The 24,122-nt window shown below is 36.4% G+C and overlaps 1 protein-coding gene across 2 annotated transcripts; it reads left to right on the plus strand.

Moving 5' to 3' along the window:
- Positions 1-26: 26 nt before the first annotated feature.
- UROS (uroporphyrinogen III synthase) lies at positions 27-22,747 on the plus strand. Of its 2 annotated transcripts, XM_058188324.1 has the most exons (10): positions 27-95; positions 3,492-3,571; positions 5,853-5,936; positions 8,695-8,791; positions 10,003-10,077; positions 11,796-11,870; positions 17,164-17,247; positions 21,316-21,401; positions 21,848-21,946; positions 22,196-22,747. In XM_058188324.1, the coding sequence occupies exons 2-10, from the start codon at positions 3,509-3,511 to the stop codon at positions 22,313-22,315; spliced, it is 783 nt and encodes a 260-aa protein (XP_058044307.1). In that variant the 5' UTR covers positions 27-95; positions 3,492-3,508; the 3' UTR covers positions 22,316-22,747. The 2 variants fall into 2 exon arrangements, 1 of the variants encoding a protein (XP_058044307.1); XR_009155727.1 differs by lacking the exons at positions 21,848-21,946; positions 22,196-22,747 and having other exon boundaries at positions 11,796-11,899; positions 21,316-21,354.
- Positions 22,748-24,122: the final 1,375 nt, after the last annotated feature.

Genomic DNA, 24,122 nt, shown 5'->3' on the forward strand with positions numbered 1-24,122 from the left:
CCTCCTGTGGGGAGGATCCACGGCGGGGGCGGAGTGGGGGGAGAAGGGGGGCAGCACCTATTCAACCAATGACCGGCTTGGCAGGCTTAGATAGGGTAGGTAGAGCGCGCGTTTCGGGAACGGAACTTCCACTTTGTCGGCGTCGGTCTAGGGCGGAGCTTGGCTTCTGTATTGGTCTTTTAGGGCAGGGGTCTCCAACCTTGGCAACTTTAAGCCTGGCGGACTTCAACTCCCAGAATTCCCCAGCCAGTTTTGCTGGCTGGGGAATTCTGGGAGTTGAAGTCCGCCAGGCTTAAAGTTGCCAAGGTTGGAGACCTGTCTTTGGGGGAGCCTTTGGACGACCTGGGGGGGGGGGAGTTGCAAAGGGGTGTGTAACCCTTCAATACAGCCAGCGGCTGTTGCCTCTTTGCCTCTGAAATACAGTCAGCCTTCTGTAATCAGGTAGTAGTCCTCAACTTAAGAACCACAATTGAGCCCGACGTTTATATTGATCAGAAATTTGTATTGCTCTGAAATTTGTTCAGTGAGTTTGCTTTGTTTTACAACGATTCTTGCCACATTGGTTAAAGTGCATCTCTGCGGTTTCTTAAATTGGTCGGACGGTTGTTAAGTGAATCTGGTTTCTTTACTCATCAGAAGGGCGCCAAAAGGGGGATCGCGTGACTCCGGGATGCAGCAACCCGTCATAAACGTGCATCAGTTGCCAAGCATCCGAATGTAAATCACGTGACTGTAGGAATGCTGCGACGGTCATAAATGTGAAAAATGGTCATAAATCACTTTTCAGTGCCACTGTAACTTTGAACAGTCACTAAATGAACTGTTGTAAATTGAGGACTACCTGTATATGTGTGTTTCAATGCACGCATTGCAGTGCGCTGTACTACAGTGCGTGCAACGTCAATGTCTGGTGTACGATTGGCTTTTGGTAGTAGCCAACCTCCAATGACAGCAAGTTTTGGCTTTTTTTGTTTTATTATTTACTATGGGTATGACTTGAATTTTGCCCCAAAGGATTGGTTTGCTGGGTAGAATACATGTATAAAGAAACAAATACTTTTTTCAAGCATGGAGATCTCATGTTAACACAAGCTAAGAACATAATGCAATTGAAGTACCTCCCCTCCCCCTCCCCCCCCAAGAGACAGCGGGAGAGAAATACTGCATTCAGTAGAGAGGGGAAAAGAGATTTTTAGTCTTTTTTATTTTTCTGTGGGAGAATGAGGAATAAGATACCATTGTATCCTGTTCATTATTTTCTTCTTATCATAGTATTTCCCTAAAGTCAGGAAAAGAGCAGCACAATATTATGGTGAAGTTATGTTTGAAAGTCATCCTTAAAACATAACCCAGTATTTTGCTTATGGCAAATGGGAGACAAGATAATCTGAGTGATGAAGATTATTTTAATTTGGCCTGGTATTATTCCCATATTAGACAAGTGCTTTAGATAATTCTATTCCTTACCCCATCCATCTCCAGTTTTTATAGGGAAGCTTTTGGCCTGATCCTATGTATTCTGATCCTATCTATCCATCCAATTCATCTGCACCTCATTCCAACCAGATCATAAATTTATTTATTTATTTATTTTGTCAAAACACAACAATATATATAAGTATAAACATGAAATAACCACACAAATTGAATACAACCAAAGGGAACATTAGGACAGGAATGGTAGGCACGCTGGTGCTCTTATGCACGCCCCTTAATTTACTTTCCTCTATAATACAGTACATAATACAATAGATGTATTCTCCATTGAAGTGGGGGGGGGGCAGGTTGCTTCTTGGTGATCAATAGGAGTAAAAACATCCCTCAGGATATAATTGGAAAAATTTTCCCACCAAGAAGAGGGTGAGGCAATATAAATTGTGTAAAACCTGGTACACTGATAATGCTATTGACATACTTTTATGGTTTGATGTAGTGTTACAGTTGTACATCTTTCTGGTCTGAGAGCTTAAGAAAAGGAAAGTATACATGCTACTCTAAAATTTATCATTGGTATTTTTAAGTACGGCTGCCATAAAGGGTACCACTTGCAACATGGTTCCCAAGAAACGGATAGCTTGACAAATGTCTATGGAGATTCTCAGTCATCCAGGTCATGTTTGTTCTTCTTTTTCAAGAGGCAATTGGACTTTCTGGTTTTTTTCTTTGAAGATGTTCGCTTCTCATCTAAGAAGCTTCTTCAGCTCTGACTGGATGGTAGGACAAGAAAGGCCTAAAAAAGATAAAGTGTGGGGGGGAGGAAAGTTGTGGGTCCTTGCAAGTCTCTGCAAATAAGGAGTCCCATGAATTCTTCCCGCCATTTAGTGCTGATCAAAGTGGCCTCTGAAAAGGCTCATCTGCATTTGCTTAAAGTCAGATTGCGTAGATACCTTTTAGTAGAGGGCTTATGCTACCTAACTATTGGTGATAGAATTCGGGGGGGTTGGTGATACCATTTTGAGGATCAGTGCCCCTGATTCTCTCTTTCACGAATGATTTCACCTTCTCCAAGGTTAGTTGGCCTAACTATTTAGGAGAGAGGCTGCAAGGTTCTGCTGTACAGAAACTGTTCCAATGACTAACAACAGTGCCAATGAGTCTGACAACAGGAAAGACCATCCGGCCACACATTTTTAGAAAATACCACTACTTTTATTTCAGTCTAAGTTTAACTTGCTTTAATTGGCTCATTTAAAATCCATGGTTTTAATGTTGTTGTGTGTTTTATACTGTAAATTAGCCACACATTTGAAAGGCAGATGAGAAGTACGCGGATGTATAAATACCTAGACCTCTGGAAAATTTCTGGTGGAATTGAGACTGTTTTCATGCTACGAAAAGAGAACATCCCCTAGGTTTGGCCCCTAATACATTAAACAAAATGGATGTCTCTGCTGCTGGACCTTAGGTTATCTGCCAAATACTGCAATATTTGCTTTGACAAAGAGCTGTATGTTCACATTTGACTTGGAGTATATCTGAAACCTCTTGGCAGGCATAGTTTATCTCTTTTGTGCAGGACAACATCATTTGGGATGGGCTTGTTTAGGTGTCAACATGCAAATACTGTAAGGGTATTGGAAAATATGTATTACAACAGTGGTTACAGACTCTTCTAACACTTTGCTGGAATGTCCAAAATTATATATTACACAGTTAAATGCTAGATACACAGTTTACAATTGGAATGCTGCATATTTGTAAAATAAATTCTTTTTACCAGTATTTGCCACTACTACAACTTGTTTTCACCTTTTCCTTTCAGGATGTAAAGGCATATTGTATCATTAAAAAACGACGTGCATTTTGTTAGCCTTATCAGGGTTGATAAGCAATTGCAGAAGGTGCACATTAAGTGCATACTCACCCTGTGACCAACAGCATTTAGTTACTGTTAATTATCCTGTTTCTTGTGACCATTAACTGGTACAACTCTTGTACAGAAAAGAATTCTAATTTAGATTTATTTCCATTTTGTGCTTCCCTATTACAAGGATTTCACAAGTAAACAATGAAAGTGTTGCTGCTGAAAGATCCAAAGGAAAGTAATAGTGGACCAGATTCTTATATAAAGGTGAGTAACCTAAGAAGAAAATTTGTGTTGGAATTGCATTCCAGCTCATCCAAAATGTAATTCTTCATTTTAGCGTAATGGATGTACTGAACAAGTAACATTTTACTAAGAATTGAATGATTAAAAAAAACAACCCTCCAGCTTTGTCTAGCTCAGACAATGTGTTAAGTTGTTTGTGCCTCTTTTCAGTTGTCTTTTGAAAATAATATTTTACAGTTCGTGGTAGCTATGAATTAAGGGCCACTGTTGTGACACCAGTAAGCTAGAAGTAATTAAATGTGCAACTCATTTTTGTTGTAAAAATGTATTAAATTGTAGCCTCTCTTTTCAACTTTATAGGAATTATTTTCTGAAAATGAAATACATGACATTTTATCAAATTGATGTACCGTAGGTGAATAATATACAGATTATATTTTAAATTCTACCAAAGTGTCAAAAAATTGCCTTCTCCTACATAAACTCTCATAATAATTTATCAGCACTTTATGAAGTAAGACACATATTAACAAGGAACAGATAATGACTGTTTAAGATAAGGGCTGCTAATACCTAATATTTATTTGGCGCGCTATTACACTGAAGATTTATTTCCATTTTCAAATTCACTGTTCAGTATTTCAGCAGATAGAAGATCTGTTAGACTATCCCTCGCTCGGGAATAAAGCTAGCTTTCATATAACAATCTCCTTCCTTATTTAAATTAGAATGAATGGTAGAAGTGGTAAATAATGCCTTTAACATCTGACTTTCTTATAATACTTTTGTTCCTACATAAAGGAAATGCAGGGGGGTGGGTCATAGAAAAGCTTCCACATTTTACATCATATAGACTAACTGCATTAAAATTAATTTTTAATGAAGTAATCTACTTAGCATGTATAATCATGGGCAGCACTGTTAGTATGAATTCAGCCATTTTTCCACATCACAATGAAAACAGGTCAGAGAAGCTGTTGCCAAAGTCTTATACATATATATTCTTTGGGTGGGGTGGGGGAGGGAAATGAAATATGACTTTAGCTATTATTTTCCAAACCATAGTTTTTTTTCCCCCGGCATGATTTTATTTGTGAAATAATTTTCATGGCTAGATTATATTTCTCTTTATTTTCAGTGCTGTTTATTGATATTTATATAATTTTTGAATTGTCTTATTACAATACTTTAAGAATTACCAGAAGTACTTGTAAAATGTAAATGCCTATGTTTCTGCTGACATAAAATTTTCCCAAATCCATACTTGGACTGTTCTTTTCTCTAGATCAGCAAAATGACCCAAGCATTAGAGCATTCCACCACTTTTCCAGAGGCAAGAAATCGCAAGAGCAGAGACTTGGGATGAAATACACCTTCAGACTTAGGTTAGGTGTTACAGTTGAGGTCAGAGTCAGATAGGTACTTGGGCTGAGGCATTTGTTAGTGAAAATTGTTAGTATCAAACTGCTTTATGGATAAAGAAGATGGTTGCTCAACCAGGTCTAATAACATGGGACAGACAATCTTGTGCCATAGCTAAAACTCACAGGTTCTTGATTAGTCAAAAAACAAAATTTAAAAATACTGCAATGTTTACATTGTCAACTTCCAAAGCTTTCCAGACCAGCTTTCAAGTTGCCATAAGCAGGAGTGGGGAGAATTGACGGAGCTGCTTGGCTGCCCCAACTGAAAATACATTCCACACATGCCTTTCTCTAGATTGTATTCTAGGTTACCAGAGTCAGCAGGAGGAGTGGGGGTTTTACAGCCCGCCAATCTGGTCCATTGGAGAATGTGATTTATGATATGCCCAGGGAGGAGAGGGGAGACAGGGTCATGGGAGCCCGCAAATTACTTGGGTTCAGAGCTGACTCTATTTGGGTAATTGCCAGAATGTTGCTCCTAATAAATGACTGGATTTCTTTTGAAACTTGGCTCGAGGCTCATGAATTAATTAGGGTATCTTTCAGAAACTTCACATTTATTATATTCTCATGTTTTCTCATCTTCTCATCTTTCCTGCTATCTTCTCCTATTGGTTTCTTATGATTTATATCAATTATTGTTTGTAACTTATGATTAATGATTGTAACTATGATTATGACCTATGACTTATTACTTGCTGTTTATATGTGTGAGCTTATACACCAGAGACAAATTCCTTGACTTTCTGATCACACATACCTAATAAAGAATTCTATTCTATTCAATTTTCCATAATTTTAGGTGTTTCAATGGGTAATGGGCAATAATTCAATTGGGATTCTTTTTGTCCATAAAAATCTGTACTTCTTTTTTAAAGGAATTCGGTTCACATGGACTCAAAGCAACTTTAATTCCAGTTTTAGCATTTGAATTTATTTCTCTTCAAACTTTCTCTGAAAAAGTAAGTTTTGAATTTTATTTCTAGTAATATCCCATGCTATTGAGACTATGCATTTACATTTCCTTTCATTCTGTTTATTTGGTTAGCAATTTAAATGTTGATGCTATAAATCCTATTGAGGACAGGACACTTGTAGTAAGTCAAGTATGACTGTAGTTGTGTGAATTATAATAGATAAGCAAAAATATCTGATTCCTAACAGTTTGGTAATAACAAATTCTTCTATCCTAATATTATGATAATCAAGAATTAAGAGAAAACTATAATAGATTTTAAGAATATAAGAAGAACCTTGCTAATCCAGGCCAAAACCTCTTACCTCAGTATTCTGAGCATATGGTATTGTATCATATATATTCAGAAAACTCACAAAACACTTTTTACTGTTGCTTTATAAGAACTGATCTTTAATGCTTGTAGCAGTAAATATAATTGTACATGTTGATGGCTGCATTAGGTCCATCGTTCACCAATGTGTATTGTCAGTCGTGTTTTAAAATCATTTAGTGGCTTGCATCTTTCCTGGCAGCAAATTCTATACTTTGGATGAAGAATGACTCCCTTTTTATTGGTGCTCTGCAATTAACTTTAATGTTCTAATATTCTGAGAGAGGGGTAATTACTATCATGGAGTTGAAGTACTGTGACCACATCTAATTTTGGTAGTCAGAACAAATTATAAACCTAAGAATGTCTTAATTTCAAATTTATTTATTCATTCAATCTATATATCTGCCCACTCGTCTACATCTCTGGATAGCTCACATTCATTAAAAAACAATCAGATTGAAAACAATTTTAAAAGAGTATAGCATATGCATTGAATTTCATTTAGTATATTTATTTTATGTTAATTTGGAAGTTTCTCCCGCTGGTTGTAAAGAGACTTGCTTCCAACTTGTATTAATTTGTATAATTTTGTATAATTTATAATAGTACAAATTTGAATTCTAAATCTCTGAAACAAGCTTACCATCAAGACCATCGAAAGTGGGAGTTGAGGGGGGAAGAGAATGAAACTAGACTAAAACAGTTTATCATTGGGATATTTTAACTTACGATACAACAATGAGCACCATTTTCAGCATTTCTGAAGGGAGGACAGAACTTTAAATAGAGGTAGTCTTCAACTTAATGACATTTCGTTTATCAACCATTTATAGTTACAACAGAACTGAAAAGAACTGACTTATGACCGTTTTTTACACTTACGACCTTTGCAGCATCCCCATGGTCATGTGATCAAAATTCAGATGCTTGGCAACTGACTCATATTCATGACGGCTGCAGAGTCCCGGGGTCATGTGATCCCCTTTTGCAACCTCCTGACAAGCAAAGTCAATAGGGAAGCCAGATTCACTTAACAGCCGTGTTATTAACTTAACAACTTAATAACTGTGGCAAGAAAGGTCATAAAGTGGGACAAAACTCACTTAACAAGCATCTCACTTAACAACAGAAATCCTGGGCTCAATTGTGCTCGTAAGTCAAGGACTAACTGTATAGATTTAATACAAGCAATACAAATGATTTTAAGACCAACCAACTTTTAAGCAGGTTCTGAATGAAAACTCCTAAGGAAAGCACAGAGGGAAGAAGTCTACCTAGGTTTCTCTGCTTTATGAGTCTGGAAACATATAATAACAAATATGTATGTATTAATATAGCAATTAAATCTCCAAAGATTACTGTTTTTTACTATTATTGGAACTGGTCAATGTTCAGGATCAAAGAACTGTGAAATCCTTGTTTTAAACCTTTTTAACTATTTACACCAGTGGTAGTCAACCTGGTCCTTACCGCCCACTTGTGGGCATTCCAGCTTTCATGATGGGCGGTAGGGGTTTTGTCTCTTACTGAAGCACTTTCCTTTAATTTTATTTAATTGACTTTTTAAAAAATTTTCATAGCATTATTTAAAAACATTTTCATTAGGTTCTCTCAAAATTCCCCATGACAATTTAAAATTCTGAAAATATACTATTTGTATATTTAGTTACCCAATCAAAAAAAAATGTCTTAGTAGTTTTAAGCTTGATAGCTTTTATGTTGTCTTCTAATGATCCGTGTATTATATTCTTTTTTTTTTATTTACATTTATATTCGCCCTTCTCCGAAGACTCAGGGCGGCTTACAGTGTGTAAGGCAATATTCAAAGTGCTTATCAATTTAGCACTTTTATTATCTGCCCTAGAATCTTTCCATATGCCAGTCTCAGTGTCAGCATTCTGAGTAATGCACCCATTGAGAGCATAACTCCAAGGCAGATAGTTTCCTCAAAGGATATGTTTATTGAATATATCATATCGGCATCACATCATGTGACAGTTCCCACAGTTTTCACCTAATTAAAAGAATCAAACTACCCCCTCCCAAGTGTCACCGGTCACATTGTCCAATGAAGATGGAAGGCAGGCTCTTCTCTACTTTCAACGGCAACCTGTTTCAATGACCTTGGTTCCCACAAGAAAGCATTTGGTTTCCCCCCTCCCTTTCCTCTTTCTGGCTTGGTGGCAAATATGAGCCACCCAGCACAAGATGGCTTCAGTCAGGTTCGCTTCAGAGTTGACACTCAGTTTGACACAATAAACTTTCAAAGCTTTGATATAATGGTATCCTATTATTTCTTAAAATGGCAAATTTTAGTGCTTTTACATGTATTGAGATTTTGATGAAAATAATACTGAAACTAACACTTTACTTTGTAAGATTTCTTGATGGTGAATATTCTGTTATTTTTTCCCTCCTCAACAAATAGCTTTTTCATCCTGATCAATACCGTGGACTAATTTTTACCAGTCCAAGAGCAGTAGAAGCTGTTAAATTATGCCTAGTGGACAGCTGTAAAAAAGAAGGTGAGCATAATTAACTTCTAAGCACCATCTATGAAGTATCTTTTAGAATGAGCTCCTTGCCTGACATATGGTCATTAGCAACGGTCATACCGATCTTCAAAAAAGATGACCCCGGCCTTGTTGAGAATTATAGACAATCTCTCTTTGCTGCATCACGTTCTTACCCTCTGGAACGAGCTCTCTCTGGGGCTTCGTCAACTCCCCGACCTCCGGACCTTCCGCCGCGAGCTGAAGACGTTGTTGTTTCGAAGAGCAGGACTAGCGTGAACATAGTTTTAAATTGGGGTTTTAAATCAGGGGTTTTAAACGGGGTTTTAAATTTGTATTTAAAAGTTTTAGGCCATCAATTGAATAAGTTTTCTATACTGTTTTTAGCTGTTTTATATGTATTATATGTTTTCTGTTGTTTTTATTGGCTGTGAACCGCCCTGAGTCCTTCGGGAGAAGGGCGGTATACAAATATAATAAATAAATAAATAAATAAATAAAGTCATGGAATCCATCATAAACCAATCCATCACCGTCCACTTTGTAACAAATACCCTACTCTCTAATAAGCAATTTGGTTTCAGGAAAAATTTGTCATGTAATCTGCAACTCATACACTGCAAAAACATTTGGACCTCTCAACTTTGCCAGGGCAAAGCAATAGACACAATTTACATAGATTTCTGTAAAGCCTTTGATTCAGTAGTACACGACAAACTACTTCTAAAACTAAAATCTTATGGCATTTCTGGACCCCTGCATAATTGGATAGCTGCGTTCCTGTTAAACAGGCAACAAATGGTCAAAATAGGGAATCCTGCTCCTGTTAACAGCGGTGTTCCCCAAGGCAGCTTTCTAATGTTCCCCAAGGCAGAAACATACTTTCTGCTTTATATCAACAACCTTTGTGATCAAATTATAAGCAGCTGCATCATCTTTGCCGACGATATTAAACTATTCAACACCACAGACAAATCTATTACCCTTCAAAATGACCTAGATTATGTATCTGAATGGTCAAACAATTGGCAACTCCAAATCTCTGCTAACAAATGTTAAGTCCTGCACATTGGCAATAGAAATAAGAACATCAAATATATGCTGGCCGGAAGTTGACCTACACACTTTAGTAGATTGTTTGAATCCACCTATTGTGGTTTGTTCACTAATGCTTATGTCTTAACATAGCATGAAGTGTGACAGATGCATTGTTTCATTTTTAGCTTGGAAGAAGTATCTAAGAGAAGAATGGAATACTAAACCTGTTTATGTGGTAGGGAAAGCTACTGCTGGATTAGGTAAGCCACTTTTTCACATTCATATAAAAACGTTTAAGACAAGTTTACATCATGCTTTTTAACAGATAAACTCTATTTTGGCTGCAGGACAAAAACAAGATTAGCAAATGTATTGTCTTACTCTTTTCTCCTTAATCCCCTCTGGCAGATCAAGAATTCAGTCAGTTTATCTAAAACTCTAGGGCAGCAATCCAGGCCTGGAGTCTCCCAGAAGGAAGTCCTCCCTTGGTAATGCAATATGACTGGGTATTTTAGGGCCAGACACTCCCTTAATCTAGGATGCTTTACAAGGCTGCACTTGTGGGGATAAAATGGAAGTCACATTGAGCTCTTGAAAGAAAGGTGGGATTTAGATCTAACAAATAAGTAAGGCATTGAAGTGGTCAGACTGCTCATATAAGTATGACCAGTCTGACCATTTGATGCCTTATTTATTTGTCAGGATGTGTTAGAGGAGAAAATACATTGTTATGTATAAACTATGTTGCATGGTCCCAGCAGGGGTGAGTTCTACTTACCTTTACTACCGGTTCGCATCGTGCCCACACATGCACGAAGCTTCTATGCATGCGCAGATCACTTTTGATGATGTTCGGGTCAGTGGGTGGAGCCTCCCGCCGGTTTTACTACCGGTTCTATAGAACCGGTCCAAACTGGGGGCAACCCACCACTGGTCCCCAGTATTATACATATGGAAACTACTTTACAATTATTATAGCATTAGAAAATGGTTTCTGGGCATTTATTCACCTGATGCTGTCGGATTCCCAGGATTGAGGGAGTGCATTCTAGAAGACAAATGACAGTGCAGTTTAGATAATTTGCCTGGGAGAAAAAGAGTTAAGACAGTTTCTTCCCTTGTTCCCAGAGTATATGCTTTTATAATGCAAGTAGTCTGCTTTCCTTTGGCAAGACTCTTGCCTATAGGTGAGGAACAATAAAGGAAATTGGTTAGAAGAGTAGGACATTTGATTGTTTTTTGTTTGTTCATCCTTGCTAAACATTGTAAATAAAATTCACACTAGGCAGTTTAATTTGATTGCCACATTTTGAGTTTCAGCAATGGCATTCTATACTAAAAGACAAAGCAGTTTCTGTTTTTAAAGGCAAGGCAAGTAAAAAATTATTGTCTGTCTGAAATTTCAGCTTTAAAAATACATTGAATAGATCCACTCCTTAAAAGCCATCAAATATTCCCCCCTTCAATTCCACTGGAGCTATGGCTATTTGTGTGCATGAAATATTTAACTCAGCCTTATTTTAAGTATCATCTGAAAATGTTCTCTTTTGTAGCAATATAATCTCATATTTTCATTGTCTTTCTAGATTGTAAACCTGCTATGGTTTTTGTAATGATTGTACTCTACAGAGAGGCTAAGTTACTGCAAAAATAACATTAGGAACCAAATAGATGAGACAGCAGCCATATTTTTCAGCGAAGTATAATGCTAACGTATTTTTATTCATACTACATGTAAAAAAAGTAATCTTTTGCCTAATTACAGTGATCTGGTTACCAAAATTAGGGTGAACAACTAACGTGATTTAACCATGTTGCTACACAATTTTCTTGTGCCTCCATAGTTGACAATGTCTCTGGATTGCATAGGATAATTTTAAAACAAAATTCTACTTTTAAATGACTGTAAAATAAGCCTTCATTTTCTTTATTGACTTATCTTTTCTCCTCCTCTTCCTCCTCCTCCTTTTCCTGTCAGTAACTGAAATAGGTCTCAAACCACAAGGAGAAGATTGTGGAAATGCTGAAAAACTAGCGGGATTCATTTGCTCCCGTAAGTGGAAACATAAGTTTCAATGACAGGTGTATCATCTTCAGTATGTATATGTTACAATGATCTAATTTTATGGTCTACATAAAATACACAATGTTTTCTCCTCTGGGTAACAATGAAAGCAGTTCCAAAAACTTCTCATTATACTTGAAATATGTATCAACAACAATAGCAAAAAAAAAAAGCATCCTGTGGCATTTCACAGCAGAAATATAAACGCTAAAATGTAGTGTTAGTTTGGAGGGGGAAGCCTGCTTCTTCACCGAATTAAAGTGTTAAACCCCGGCCCAGGGTTTACCATACCTGGGGGGGAGGGACTGCAGCACAGGAAGTGGGTGGTGGGAAGACTGTCTGTCAAACCCTAAATCTGCAAGCGGCAAAGCGGCAAGCAACGTGGAGCTGACGAACAGCTGATCCAGGCCAATGCAAGCCAGCCAAAGATCAACTGATCATGATTGCCTGCAAGCCGTCCAACAGGCTGTTGATCGACTCTTGGCGGCCCTATGATCAGAGGATTGGGCCTGCTGGGTGGTTGGCTGCTCCAGAAGCTGAAGAGCATGCCTCCAGCCTTCAAAAGACACTGGGAGGCAGAGGCTTCCAGCACAAACTTTAGTCCTTATTTTTCGGAACTCACTGTATGCCGAGAATCCGGCTTAATAAACCACTTGGAACTCGAAGCATCCTGATTGTGGGTTAGGTCTGGAGCTCTGGAGGTCTATAATCTTCTCTGGCAAAAATCATTTGCAAGAAAGAGAAGTCATGTAGGCCATTTGCTGCAGCATGATTTTCTCCTATTTTGCCAAGAGAAGGATTAGTTATTTTTTGTCTATGGCAAAAACAACTTTTTGGACCAAATGTCACATTTGGCATTTTGAGAGCATGGCAGTTAAAGCTCTCCCCAAAATGGCTGTTATGGGGGGTGTTATTTATGTAATACCCAACGCAGTGGGTATTGGCCAGTGTCAGAGCAACCATTTACCAGAAGTAATCCTGTCTTATTATTTTCCTTGCTATCCTTTCTGATTTCCTATAACACTTTCTACAACTCTTGAGATTTCTTTTTCTTTTTACCGAGCCAGTCAGTCTACTTTCATACAATGCATGAGCTATAGTCACCTCTTATTTTGATTTTTAAAAAAAACTTCTATTGAATCTGCAGCAGTACTAAGCATGTGGAGATATTGTGTAAGTTAAGGCTAAAGATGGGTGCCTCCTTTTACAGCATGCCAATCCCTTATTTAATTTTTATTTCCATTTCTCCTGAAATTTTTATGAAAACACAAGGACTACATGTTAATTAAAACAAAGGTAACTGATAGTGGAAAATTTAAAATACATCATTCATACAGCACTTTAGTTCTACAATTGTTTGAACATATAAACCAAAGTCACTTAAATTATCTCTCTGAGTTGCATTGGGCCAAAATAGAACTGTTAGTTTGGATCCAAGGGCAGTTGCTGTTATTCAAGTAGCTTTGTCTTTGGTATTGGCTTTGGCTGATCTATTGTGCTAAAAAGGTTAGTTGCTCCCTTAATTAAATAGGTAGCATCAATATTTGTCTTTTTCCCAAGACAAATCTTACAGGTTTTTTACAGAGGATTGGGCCTGCTGGGTGGTTGGCTGCTCCAGAAGCTGAAGGGCATGCCTCCAGCCTTCAAAAGACACTGGGAGGCAGAGGCTTCCAGCGCAAACTTTAGTCCTTATTTTTCGGAACTCACTGTATGCCGAGAATCCGGCTTAATAAACCACTTGGAACTCGAAGCATCCTGATTGTGGGTTAGGTCTGGAGCTCTGGAGGTCTATAATCTTCTCTGGCAAAAATCATTTGCAAGAAAGAGAAGTCATGCAGGCCATTTGCTGTAGCATGATTTTCTTCTATTTTGCCAAGAGAAGACTTAGTTATTTTTTGTCTATGTCAAAAACAACTTTTTGGACCAAATGTCACATTTGGCATTTTGAGAGCATGTCAGTTAAAGCTCTCCCCAAAATGGCTGTTATGGAGGGTGTTATTTATGTAATACCCAACGCAGTGGGTATTGGCCAGTGTCAGAGCAACCATTTACCAGAAGTAATCCTGTCTTATTATTTTCCTTGCTATCCTTTCTGATTTCCTATAACACTTTCTACAACTCTTGAGATTTCTTTTTCTTTTTACCGAGCCAGTCAGTCTACTTTCATACAATGCATGAGCTATAGTCACCTCTTATTTTGATTTTTTAAAAAAACTTCTATTGAATCTGCAGCAGTACTAAGCATGTGGAGATATTGTGTAAGTTAAGGCTAAAGATGTGTGCCTCCTTTTACAGCATGCCAATTCCTTATTTAATTTTTATTTCCATTTCTCCTGAAATTTTAATTCCTTATTTAATTTTTATTTCCATTTCTCCTGAAATTTTTATGAAAACACAAGGACTACATGTTAATTAAAACAAAGGTAACTGATAGTGGAAAATTTAAAATACATCATTCATACAGCACTTTAGTTCTACAATTGTTTGAACATATAAACCAAAGTCACTCAAATTATCTCTCTCAGTTGCATTGGGCCAAAATAGAACTGTTAGTTTGGATCCAAGGGCAGTTGCTGTTATTCAAGTAGCTTTGTCTTTGGTATTGGCTTTGGCTGATCTATTGTGCTAAAAAGGTTAGTTGCTCCCTTAATTAAATAGGTAGCATCAATATTTGTCTTTTTCCCAAGACAAATCTTACAGGTTTTTTACAATGTAATGCCACATGTAGGTGGTTATACAGGAAAAAAACATTATACGATCTGTCCTTGTTAAATTGTCTACTGCTATCAAAATGTTATTCTTTTGTTCTAAACCAATTTAAAAGGATTAACTTTCCTTCTCAGGAATCACATTGGCTTAAGCCTTCAGAAGCAGCGATGTTAATGTATTTTCCTTTTATCTCTGCATTTTGCCTCAATTTTTTTTTGCTTCATATTACTGACATCTCTGTGGTGCCTAATAAAACATAAGGTTATTCTGATGAAAATGATTAGATCTTAATAAGGTCCATCCATTGATTATTCGATTTTGTGCAATTAGGAATCTTCAAAGGCAAAATATTTTATAATGTTTAAAATAAATATATCAACCGGTTTTTAAAATAGGTCTGTTCTCTTTCTTCCCATTTTCCCTCACACATGAATCACTGTAAGCAAAAGGATACAAATCTGATAGAAATATCTACATCTCTGAATTGGAGACACTGTTTGCTCTTACGAAGCAAGTGATGCTTTTGGGATGCTAATAAAAAGGCAGGTTTTAACAAAATCAAAATCAAATCTTCACTTGCCTTTAAATCCCTTACAATTATAAGGGCACCACAAGCAAATGAGACATAATAACTGCACTCTTGCTGGAGATACAGAACACCATCGGGATGGGACAAGCCCATATTGGAAATTACCAGTTGATGTTCACATCCAAGCCTTGTTCATATCAGTCTGTGAGGTCACCTGACCGCATTTCAGGCGCTTGGCAACACAGTCATATTTATGGCCATTTTCAGGGTCATGTGATTATGTTTTACAAGTTTTGTTGAAAATCAGTTACTTCCGATATTCACCAAAGCTGCACCATACTGCAGTTGGGAAGTGCAGTGGGTTTGCTTAATGACAGCGGCCTTCGTTTTTTCACCACAGTGTTCACGTAACAATCCCCATTAAAAAAAGGTGGATCAGTTGGATCAATCACATGATTGACCCTATTTACAACGGTCACGTCATATGACCATAATGGGTAGGCTCCATTATCATTACAGTTGTACAATGAGGACTATCCATAAATAGAACGTAATAAAAACAAAGAATTGCATTTGCTCTCCTTACAATGTCCAACGATGTGCTTAGGCCTCCTTTGGGTTGACTCCCAAAGTTTTCCTCCCTAAAGCTGTGTGCTGACATCTCTCATTTTTGTCTAGCTGATGCCATTTTTGGCTATGTGAGGACCACGAAAAATGAAAAAAAAATAGAATTTCCTTTTTATATAGCAGGTTAACTGCACCAAAGGTTACTAATCTTTTGCCCCCATCTACCTTATTTATTTATTCGTTCAATTCAATCAATCAATCAATCAATCAATTTCTATAGCTGCCCAATTCAATCAAATTATTCTTTTCAGGCCATCCTCAATGCTTCTATCTCTTACATTTTATCCTTCCTTCCCGATTTTCTGTTCCAACTATTACCATAAAATAATCCATGGAGCTAATTTTATCTTTCCCTTTCATTTTTTCTCCTGAATGTTTATTTGCACTGAAACTAAGTTTGCACTTGGGGGAAAACGCCTCAGTGCTATCTGCTGTCTTTACGTGAGTGGTGCCATTCTGGCTACAAACATCGAAAACACAAGAACTAATGATAATACCTGCTATCTGAAATCTAGCCATTTTTAAGGTTTTTAAGCCTGTAGGCATGGTTTGTGTGAATATTAAAATTAATGAGGAAAAACTGTCATGGAAGTGAATAAGCAAAGAACTATTTTTCTTTTTAAAAAAATCCTTCTTCGCTAATCTCAAAACAGTATTTGTTCCAGCGGAACTAGTGATTATGGGAATATATCTTGAAAGATGAGAAAGCGATAGATATAATTCCAATTAACAGTCTGTCCTAAGGTTAAATGTTGGCTGGAGTCAATAACAACAGAAACACCAATTAGAATTGATTGTATCCAATTTCGTATAGTTATTGCATACTTATGCTTATATATATGCTTATATATCATATAGTTATTTCATGCTTATGCTTATATATACTGTTGTGACAAATAAATAAAATAAAAAATAAAATAAATTGGGAGCTCTTTTCAAAGCAAGCTGTTCCTTCCTGTGACTATCTTGACCTTTCCTTTTGTGTAGAAGACAAATTTATCCTGCTGAATTGAGTCTTTAACTTTCTACATGTGTGCCTATATGTGAAGTCTGAAGAATGCCAAATGGCAGAATGGGAGGAGAAAATGTATTAAAATGTTTAGAAGCATTGTGCTCCGAGCTCTCTGTTGAATAGCACAAGAATAGCAAGGCAATTAATCTTTTTGCCAGATCTTTTTAGGCAAACATCTATAACTCGGCAATGGATTCATTTTTAATTTACATGCTAAATAGCTTCTACTCTATGGGATGTGTGTTTAGTTTTAAGCATTAAATGTTTCCAGCAATTGTAACCATACGAGTCAAATACATTGCACTTCTTACGGTGTTTTAGAGTGGCCATTTTAAAGCATTGCTTTGTGCTGCTTGTGCTTAAAATGCTATTCTGAATTAAATCCCTTTTTATTTCTTAAACAGGGGAGCCATCCAATTCATTGCCTCTTCTTTTTCCATGTGGTGCTCTGAAAAGGGAAACGCTTCCAACAATGCTCAAGGACAAAGGTTTGATATAAAACATACTTTTGAGAGTAGTTTTCTAAGAAACTCTTAAGCTAAACCAACTCACCGCACAGTGTTGTTATTGTGGAGAACATAGTAAGGAGCATTAGGTATGTTTGCTGTCTTGAGTTATTTATAGAAAATAATAAAGGTGGGATTAAAAAAATAATAAATTATAACCTCAAAGAGTTGGAAAAAGTCTCACAATATGCAATTCTTCATGGTGCAGGAATTAAAATCGAAACTTCCCCCCACAGATGGCTCTCCAAACTCTGCTTGCATAGATCTAGTTAAGGGGATTCACTATCTCCCTCAGTGATTAGTTCTGCTACCTCATTTTTACTCTCAGGCTTCTTAACATTTTTTTTCCAGAATCTGCCTTTCTGTAACATAAGATTATTATCTGATATTCTAGATCAGGGGTATCAAACTGGCGGCCCGTGGCCTGGATGCATCACATGCTGATCACGCCCATCCCCGGTTTAACGAAGGAGAAAAAGGTTGCAATATGTCACGTGACAACAACATGACATCACCAGTTTGACACCTGTGTTTTAGTTTCTGGGCTGTTAGATAACAAATCTTTCTGTATGACGGTCCTGTAGGTATTTGGAAAGTATTCTCCTCTGTCTTCTTTTTCAAGACTGAGCTATCCATTGTCCCGTTTCTTCTTTAAAATAATCCTTTGGTCATTGACATTGTCTTTCTCCGCACCTATTCCAGATTTTCTGAAACTTCATAGAAATGTGGAGGCCAGTAGTATCAATAGAGTGAAAGCAGAGGAATTGGCTACTCTGGAGCCCCATAAGCACAGAGAAGCCTAATGGGGCCTTAAGTCAGTCTTGTCAAAATGATTTTCTACACTGCTGCTATTAACATGATTATCTAAAGCTTGGAAATTGCCTAATTACCTTCACTTTCATATAATTGATTTCAACTCCATTTTAAAAAAAGACTATATCTTCTAGTCACCATGTCTGTTCTGGGAGGATCTTAAAAAAACTAAGTATCCAAGTGTGCGCAGTGGATGGGACTCTTGTGGGCCTGACAAAATGCAGCTGAGCTCTAGAATGTTCTAACAATGTCTAGAATAACAATATGCATAGTTATAGACAAGCAACTGTTGTTTTCCATTTCTCGTTCTATGTAATGAACTGATCTGCTTACAAACAAGATATAGCCGTGGTTTGTATATTACTGTGCAACCTAATCTCTCTAATGTCACCTCACTTCTACGAAAGTGTAATGAAAAAACCTAAACAACAAGCCCCAGTTGTTTAAAACATAGGGAATAACATCTTGACTCAGATGATCTTATGAAGACTGACATTTCTTTTAGGAATTTTAAGAGTCGTCCAGCAAATGGGGAACTATATACATTGAATAAACAAGTTCAGAGCGCAGGTTCATTATAGAAGAAATGCTGAAAAACTCATATTCAATACTTAGCATCTCCACATAGAGGTGGAAGAAAATCCTGCCAGATACCTTTAGGAGCTTGTACCAGTAAGGTCCAAAAATCCTGGCTAGGAACAAAGTCTAGAATTTATTTTTCTTTGTTCTTCTTTTCTTTGGAGTTTGTACTTTAACTTTGGAAATAAAATAAAAAATTAATGGGAAAAATATTTTCTGGCTAGGATAGACCAATGCTCCGAATTGAACTATGATACTTTCCCAAGTTCCTATGCAAAAAAAAATAAGTAGTCCTTTTTTTCCAAAAAGCTTCTATTCACCTGGTCAGCATAGGGAGACAGCATTTGCTAAGGCACTTCACCTGTTGGGAGGCATATAGCAGTGGGCTTGAGGGAACCTTGGTAATAACAAGGAGAGAATGGGCCCCCTCATACAGATTTCTGGAAGCTGGCAAGGACTTGGCTGGAAATTCATTGATTGGTGCCATTTTAATTTAATATTACTATAATGTTATTAACTTAGCTTATATTATAATTGCTATATTTGTATTATTATAGGAGAGCCAGTGAGAGTAGGAGTTTGGGTGTTAAGTAGGAGCAGGGAAACCAGAGTTCTAATCCCCTCTCAGCCATAGAAGATATCTGGATAATTTTGGGCCAGTTACTCTTTCTGTAGCCATCCAACCACATAGGCTAGTGGTTATTGTGGGGTGGGGAGAAGGGAGCATGATGTAAGTCTTCCTGAATTCTTGAAAAATGGATACACATAAGATCATATAAATAAAATTTACTGTAAGTGCTTAGAGTTTGTTGATTGAAATGAGGATAAATCTAATAAACAAACAACCCTTAGTAATAGCCCTGACAGCGCTTATATTATTTTTGAAGTGTGCTTGTCACTCAAACACTTCAGAGGATTTTAGCTGTCAAAGATGAGCCACTCTTTATGTTTGCTAACCAAGTTCCTTTGGCATAAAGAATATGCCGATTGTTTCATTATTTTTAAAATGATGGCAGTGATCTTGAAAACAAGTTTTTATGGTCATATTTGAGATGACATTCACTTGTGTTTTCTCTGTCACCCCTACACATAATTAATCTTGCACAGATGCCTGTTTTCACAACATTGACAAGAAAAACATTGAATTATGGCCAGCTTATTAATTCTTTTAAGGACAGCATAAAAATGAAAGAAAGTTAATAGTGTGCCATTTATATCAATATGTATGACACCGGAAAGGAGTATTGATCTGTCATCTCACTCCTATAATGGTTAATTGGTTTTATCCTTTTTTAAATAGCAGAAGAAAGCCTAAATAGGCTTTATGATTACCATCTGCTGGCAATAAACTAATCACAGTTGTTGTTGTTCTAAATCTAATTGTTCTAAAACAAAAACAAATTCTTCAGATCCATCAAACTGTGTCACATTTCTTCCTATCTTGGAAACATCCAGTCAGTGAAAAATCTGTGATATATCCTCACAAAATTATACATTAGAAAATATTCCTCTGCTATATAGTTATGATTCTCCCACATACACAATCAGTTGCTTGAGGTGCAGAGCATGGAGTACAGAGAACGTTCCTGTAGAGTAGACTGTATATACTTTATACCTCATCAGAATTCAGTATATACAGTATGTAATTTACTTTCCCATATGGTTTAACTCTGAAATTATTCCTTTGTTTCAATAATTCTATTCCTCTTTTCAAATCTTGCTTTTTTTTACTTCCAAAAGACAGAAATCCTTCTTTGTCTGATGTTTTATTATGTTCAAATACTGTATACTCTGGAATTTCAACAGAATCTTTCATCCATAAGCATAATTCCACTTAATTTAAAAAAACCAGTTTTCATTAACCAAATACCTTGTTCATTTAATATGTTAATTTTGATCAATAGTAATCCAGATTTTGAATCAGACATGACTGCTTCCTTTAGAGGCACATTTTTATCCAGCTAAAGTTAATATTATTGCTGCCTGTTTAGATGATAATTTTGGAATTATGGAAATTGGCTTGTTCAAGGACCTTCCAAATCTATCTTTTTGAGTATTTTCACATAATGAATTGTCACATAATCTGTAGGTAGAAATACTTCCAAATTAATGTCATTTTATTATTGCTAAAATGCTTTCATTATCTATTCTGAGACAGATTGCCCAGTCATTACATTTTATTATGTGATTTGAATTTCTCTGTTTCTTTCAAGGTTGATATGAGACTTTACCTGGTACCTTTAGAAAGAATACATTTTGAATTTGGTTAGAATTAGCATTTTTTTCTCTTCTCTGAGCAATTTCTTTGCCCAACTATTCTTAAATCCTTTTACAAATCTTCACATTTGTATTATACAGTATGTCATAGGATTTTTATTCTGTTTTGATCATATCCCTCGATAGTGTTCTGGTAACATCATTTCATAAAGATTAAATGGCCACATAGTGTCTTAAATTATTCAAAATCTGTATACTGTCTGTGACAATACACCTCTAAAGTATTGATAAGAATTTTGCTTCCATGATCAGCTGGCTTTGTCTGCATTTTAGGTAGAAGAAAAGAATGAATTTTGGTTTAAATATATTTCCATTCATGTTTGAATTGAAAACAGTTTAATAAACTTAAATCACAACTAAGTTTCATTGTTCATATTACAGATATTATGTTGGAATCTGTTACTGTTTATCAAACCAGTCAACATCCTGACCTCCAGGAATCCTTGACGAATTACTTCTCCCAAGAGGTATTTTGTTTTCTAAGTCACGTTGCAGTTCAAGATGGTACTGTCTTCCATTTATTTATCTGGTACAGTTACCACTGAACAGAGGTTAGACTAAGCAAATGCCTTGGAGATATTTTGCCAGGCTACTGAGGGAGAATTTCTATGGCTTTGTGAACTGACAGGCATTCTGGTAATCATTATATGACAGCATTCACAGTTCACATATTCAACATGCCAAATGTGCTTCCCAGCTTCAAAGTGGCCATTGTTTGATCTGGTAGTAGTGGTTTTGCTAAACAAAATACAATGCCATTTCCATTGCAATCATGTGGCTAGATTAGGAATGAAGGTGACTTTTAACTTCTGAAGCAACTTATCTTTTTAAAGAGTCATAAAAGTCTACGAGTATTGGAAAACCGAAAACAAAGAAATATCTGTTCCCCCTCTCAATATTTTTATTTGGACAGGGTGTTCCTGCTGGTGTTATTTTCTTCAGTCCTTCCGGTGTCAAATATTGTCTGAAGCAAATTTTGAAGTTGTCAGGTGATTTCATTTCCCAAATTAAGGTAAGTTTTACACCAGAATTTTGAGACATAGTATTTTATCTAAATTTTATCTATCATAAAATTGATTTGAAAGCCATAAATTCATGTAACACATTTTTTTAATCAGGCTTGATGGCCAACGCAGCAAGCATATCTCTACTGGATTTTATCTTGCTTTTTTCCATCACTTCTCTGTTTTATTTTAAGTTTAATTATTTTTCTATATACATAAATACATAAATAAATCCTATAACATGGCTCTCTTTTCAGTTTGCTGCTATAGGTCCAACAACAGCTGAAGCTCTTGTAAGTGAAGGAATCTTAGTAAATTGTACAGCCAGTCGCCCTACCCCCCAGGATCTTGCTGCTGAACTTAAAAAATGTCTGTAGCTGTAATACATTTGAAAACTCTATGATTGAAATTATGTAATTTGAAATAATGTCTAAAATTAAAATATCTAAAATTAAAAATACTTTTTTCGCTATTTAATATTGGATTATTTCGGCAATCATTGGAAGTATACATCTTTGATGTTTTCAACACTTCTGTTGTATTAGTAGCAGTGATAAATACTGCTATACACTAACCTGGATTATATGACGGGTAATCTAATGTTTGATAAGATAGCTTTGTTTACACAAAAAGGAACTGAATTTTAGCTTTAAATTATGTTTTTGCATTTCCTTAGTAGAAGATAAAAATAGATGATATCAAACTTGAATATATATATAAATATATATTCATCAGGCTGTATTTTAGGGAAGCAGAGCAGAGAAACACCAGTTAAACTGAAGGCATTGGATAAGAAAAAAGAAGTAAATAAATCTAGTTTTCACCAATATACTCACTGTATCTGTCTATACTTTTCTATCTTTGCAAATTTATTTATTTATTTATTTATTTATTTGATTTCTATACTGCCCTTCTCCCAAATTATCTTTTTTTGCACATCTATTCATGCATTTTGTGTGTGTGTCACAGTCCTTGGTGCATGATACAGTCTGTTTAAAATTCACTGCGCATCATTCAGATTCTCTACCAAAAGCCCAAAATATTCTGCATATAAAATTTAAATATATATATTCAGGTCCCCAAACAACTAAATTCTAAGATCACCCGCAGACATTCCTTTTATAGTTCCCCATAAATACATTAAACACTCATCCTCAGCTTACTCCCTGCTCAGTGTTCATTTGCTAAACATTCCTTTTACCACAGGCATGCATTATTTTTATCTTAAACCATTCTTACCACATTCATCAACTAATCTAGAACTCCAGTCTTCCATAATTCAAGCACTACTACTTTCATCGTATGCTTTCTGTAAATCAACATATTATCAATAAATTTTCTAACATACACACATTCCTCCATGATGAGTACACAATAAAATTTCAAAACCCTAGTAGACTTTCACCAGGGGTGAAATCCAGCAGGTTCTGACAGGTTCTGGAGAACTGGTAGTGGAAATTTTGAGCAGTTTGGAGAACCAGTAGCGGAAATTTTGAGTGGTTTGGAGAACCAGCAAATACCACCTCTGGCTGGCCCCAGAGTGGAGTGGGAATGGAGATTTTGCAATATCCTTCCCCCAGGAGTGGGGAGGGAATGGGGATTTTGCAATATCCTTCCCCCAGGAGTGGGGTAGGAATGGAGATTTTGCAGTATCCTTCCCCTGCCACGCCTACCAAGCATGCCCACAGAACCGGTAGTAAAAAAAATTGGATTTCACCTCTGTTTTACACCTTAAAAAAGAGAAGTACAGGAAACAAAGAAGAACAAGTTCTTGAGTTAGAAGCTGTAGTGTCACAAATGGAAAAGCCTTATTCTGCCTAAATGAGAAACATTCTACTCTAGACGACAGTACCATATCTTTGATTATTTTGCTTTTCATATTTTTGATTCTGCTATCTATAAGCTGAAGAACGTATTCCTGAATTTGCCAATGCTGATCCAATAGAACGACAAGTAAGAGATACTGTTCTGTTAGGGAAGCTTGTGTGACAGTTTCGAACTGGTCTTTCAGATGCCTTACTAGAAAGCATGATTCTAAAAGTATGTGAAAGCTTACACATTAGTATCCCCTTAATTTGTTCAGACAGAAAGTATGATGCCTGACTGCTCCAGTAGAGAACAAAAGGTACATTACACTAGTTATTTAGTGCTCTGGCTTCAGAACTGACAGTTCCTGCTCGGCAA

This window comes from Ahaetulla prasina, chromosome 6, assembly GCF_028640845.1.
Source record: "Ahaetulla prasina isolate Xishuangbanna chromosome 6, ASM2864084v1, whole genome shotgun sequence".
NCBI classification, from domain to species: domain Eukaryota; kingdom Metazoa; phylum Chordata; class Lepidosauria; order Squamata; family Colubridae; genus Ahaetulla; species Ahaetulla prasina.

Coding starts and splice junctions, on each gene's coding strand:
- UROS (XM_058188324.1), top strand. CDS start 3,509: ATGAAAGTGTTGCTGCTGAAAGATCCAAAGGAAAGTAATAGTGGACCA. Junction 8,792..10,002: donor GGACAGCTGTAAAAAAGAAG/GTGAGCATAATT, acceptor TTTCATTTTTAG/CTTGGAAGAAGTATCTAAGA. Junction 17,248..21,315: donor AACAATGCTCAAGGACAAAG/GTTTGATATAAA, acceptor TTCATATTACAG/ATATTATGTTGGAATCTGTT.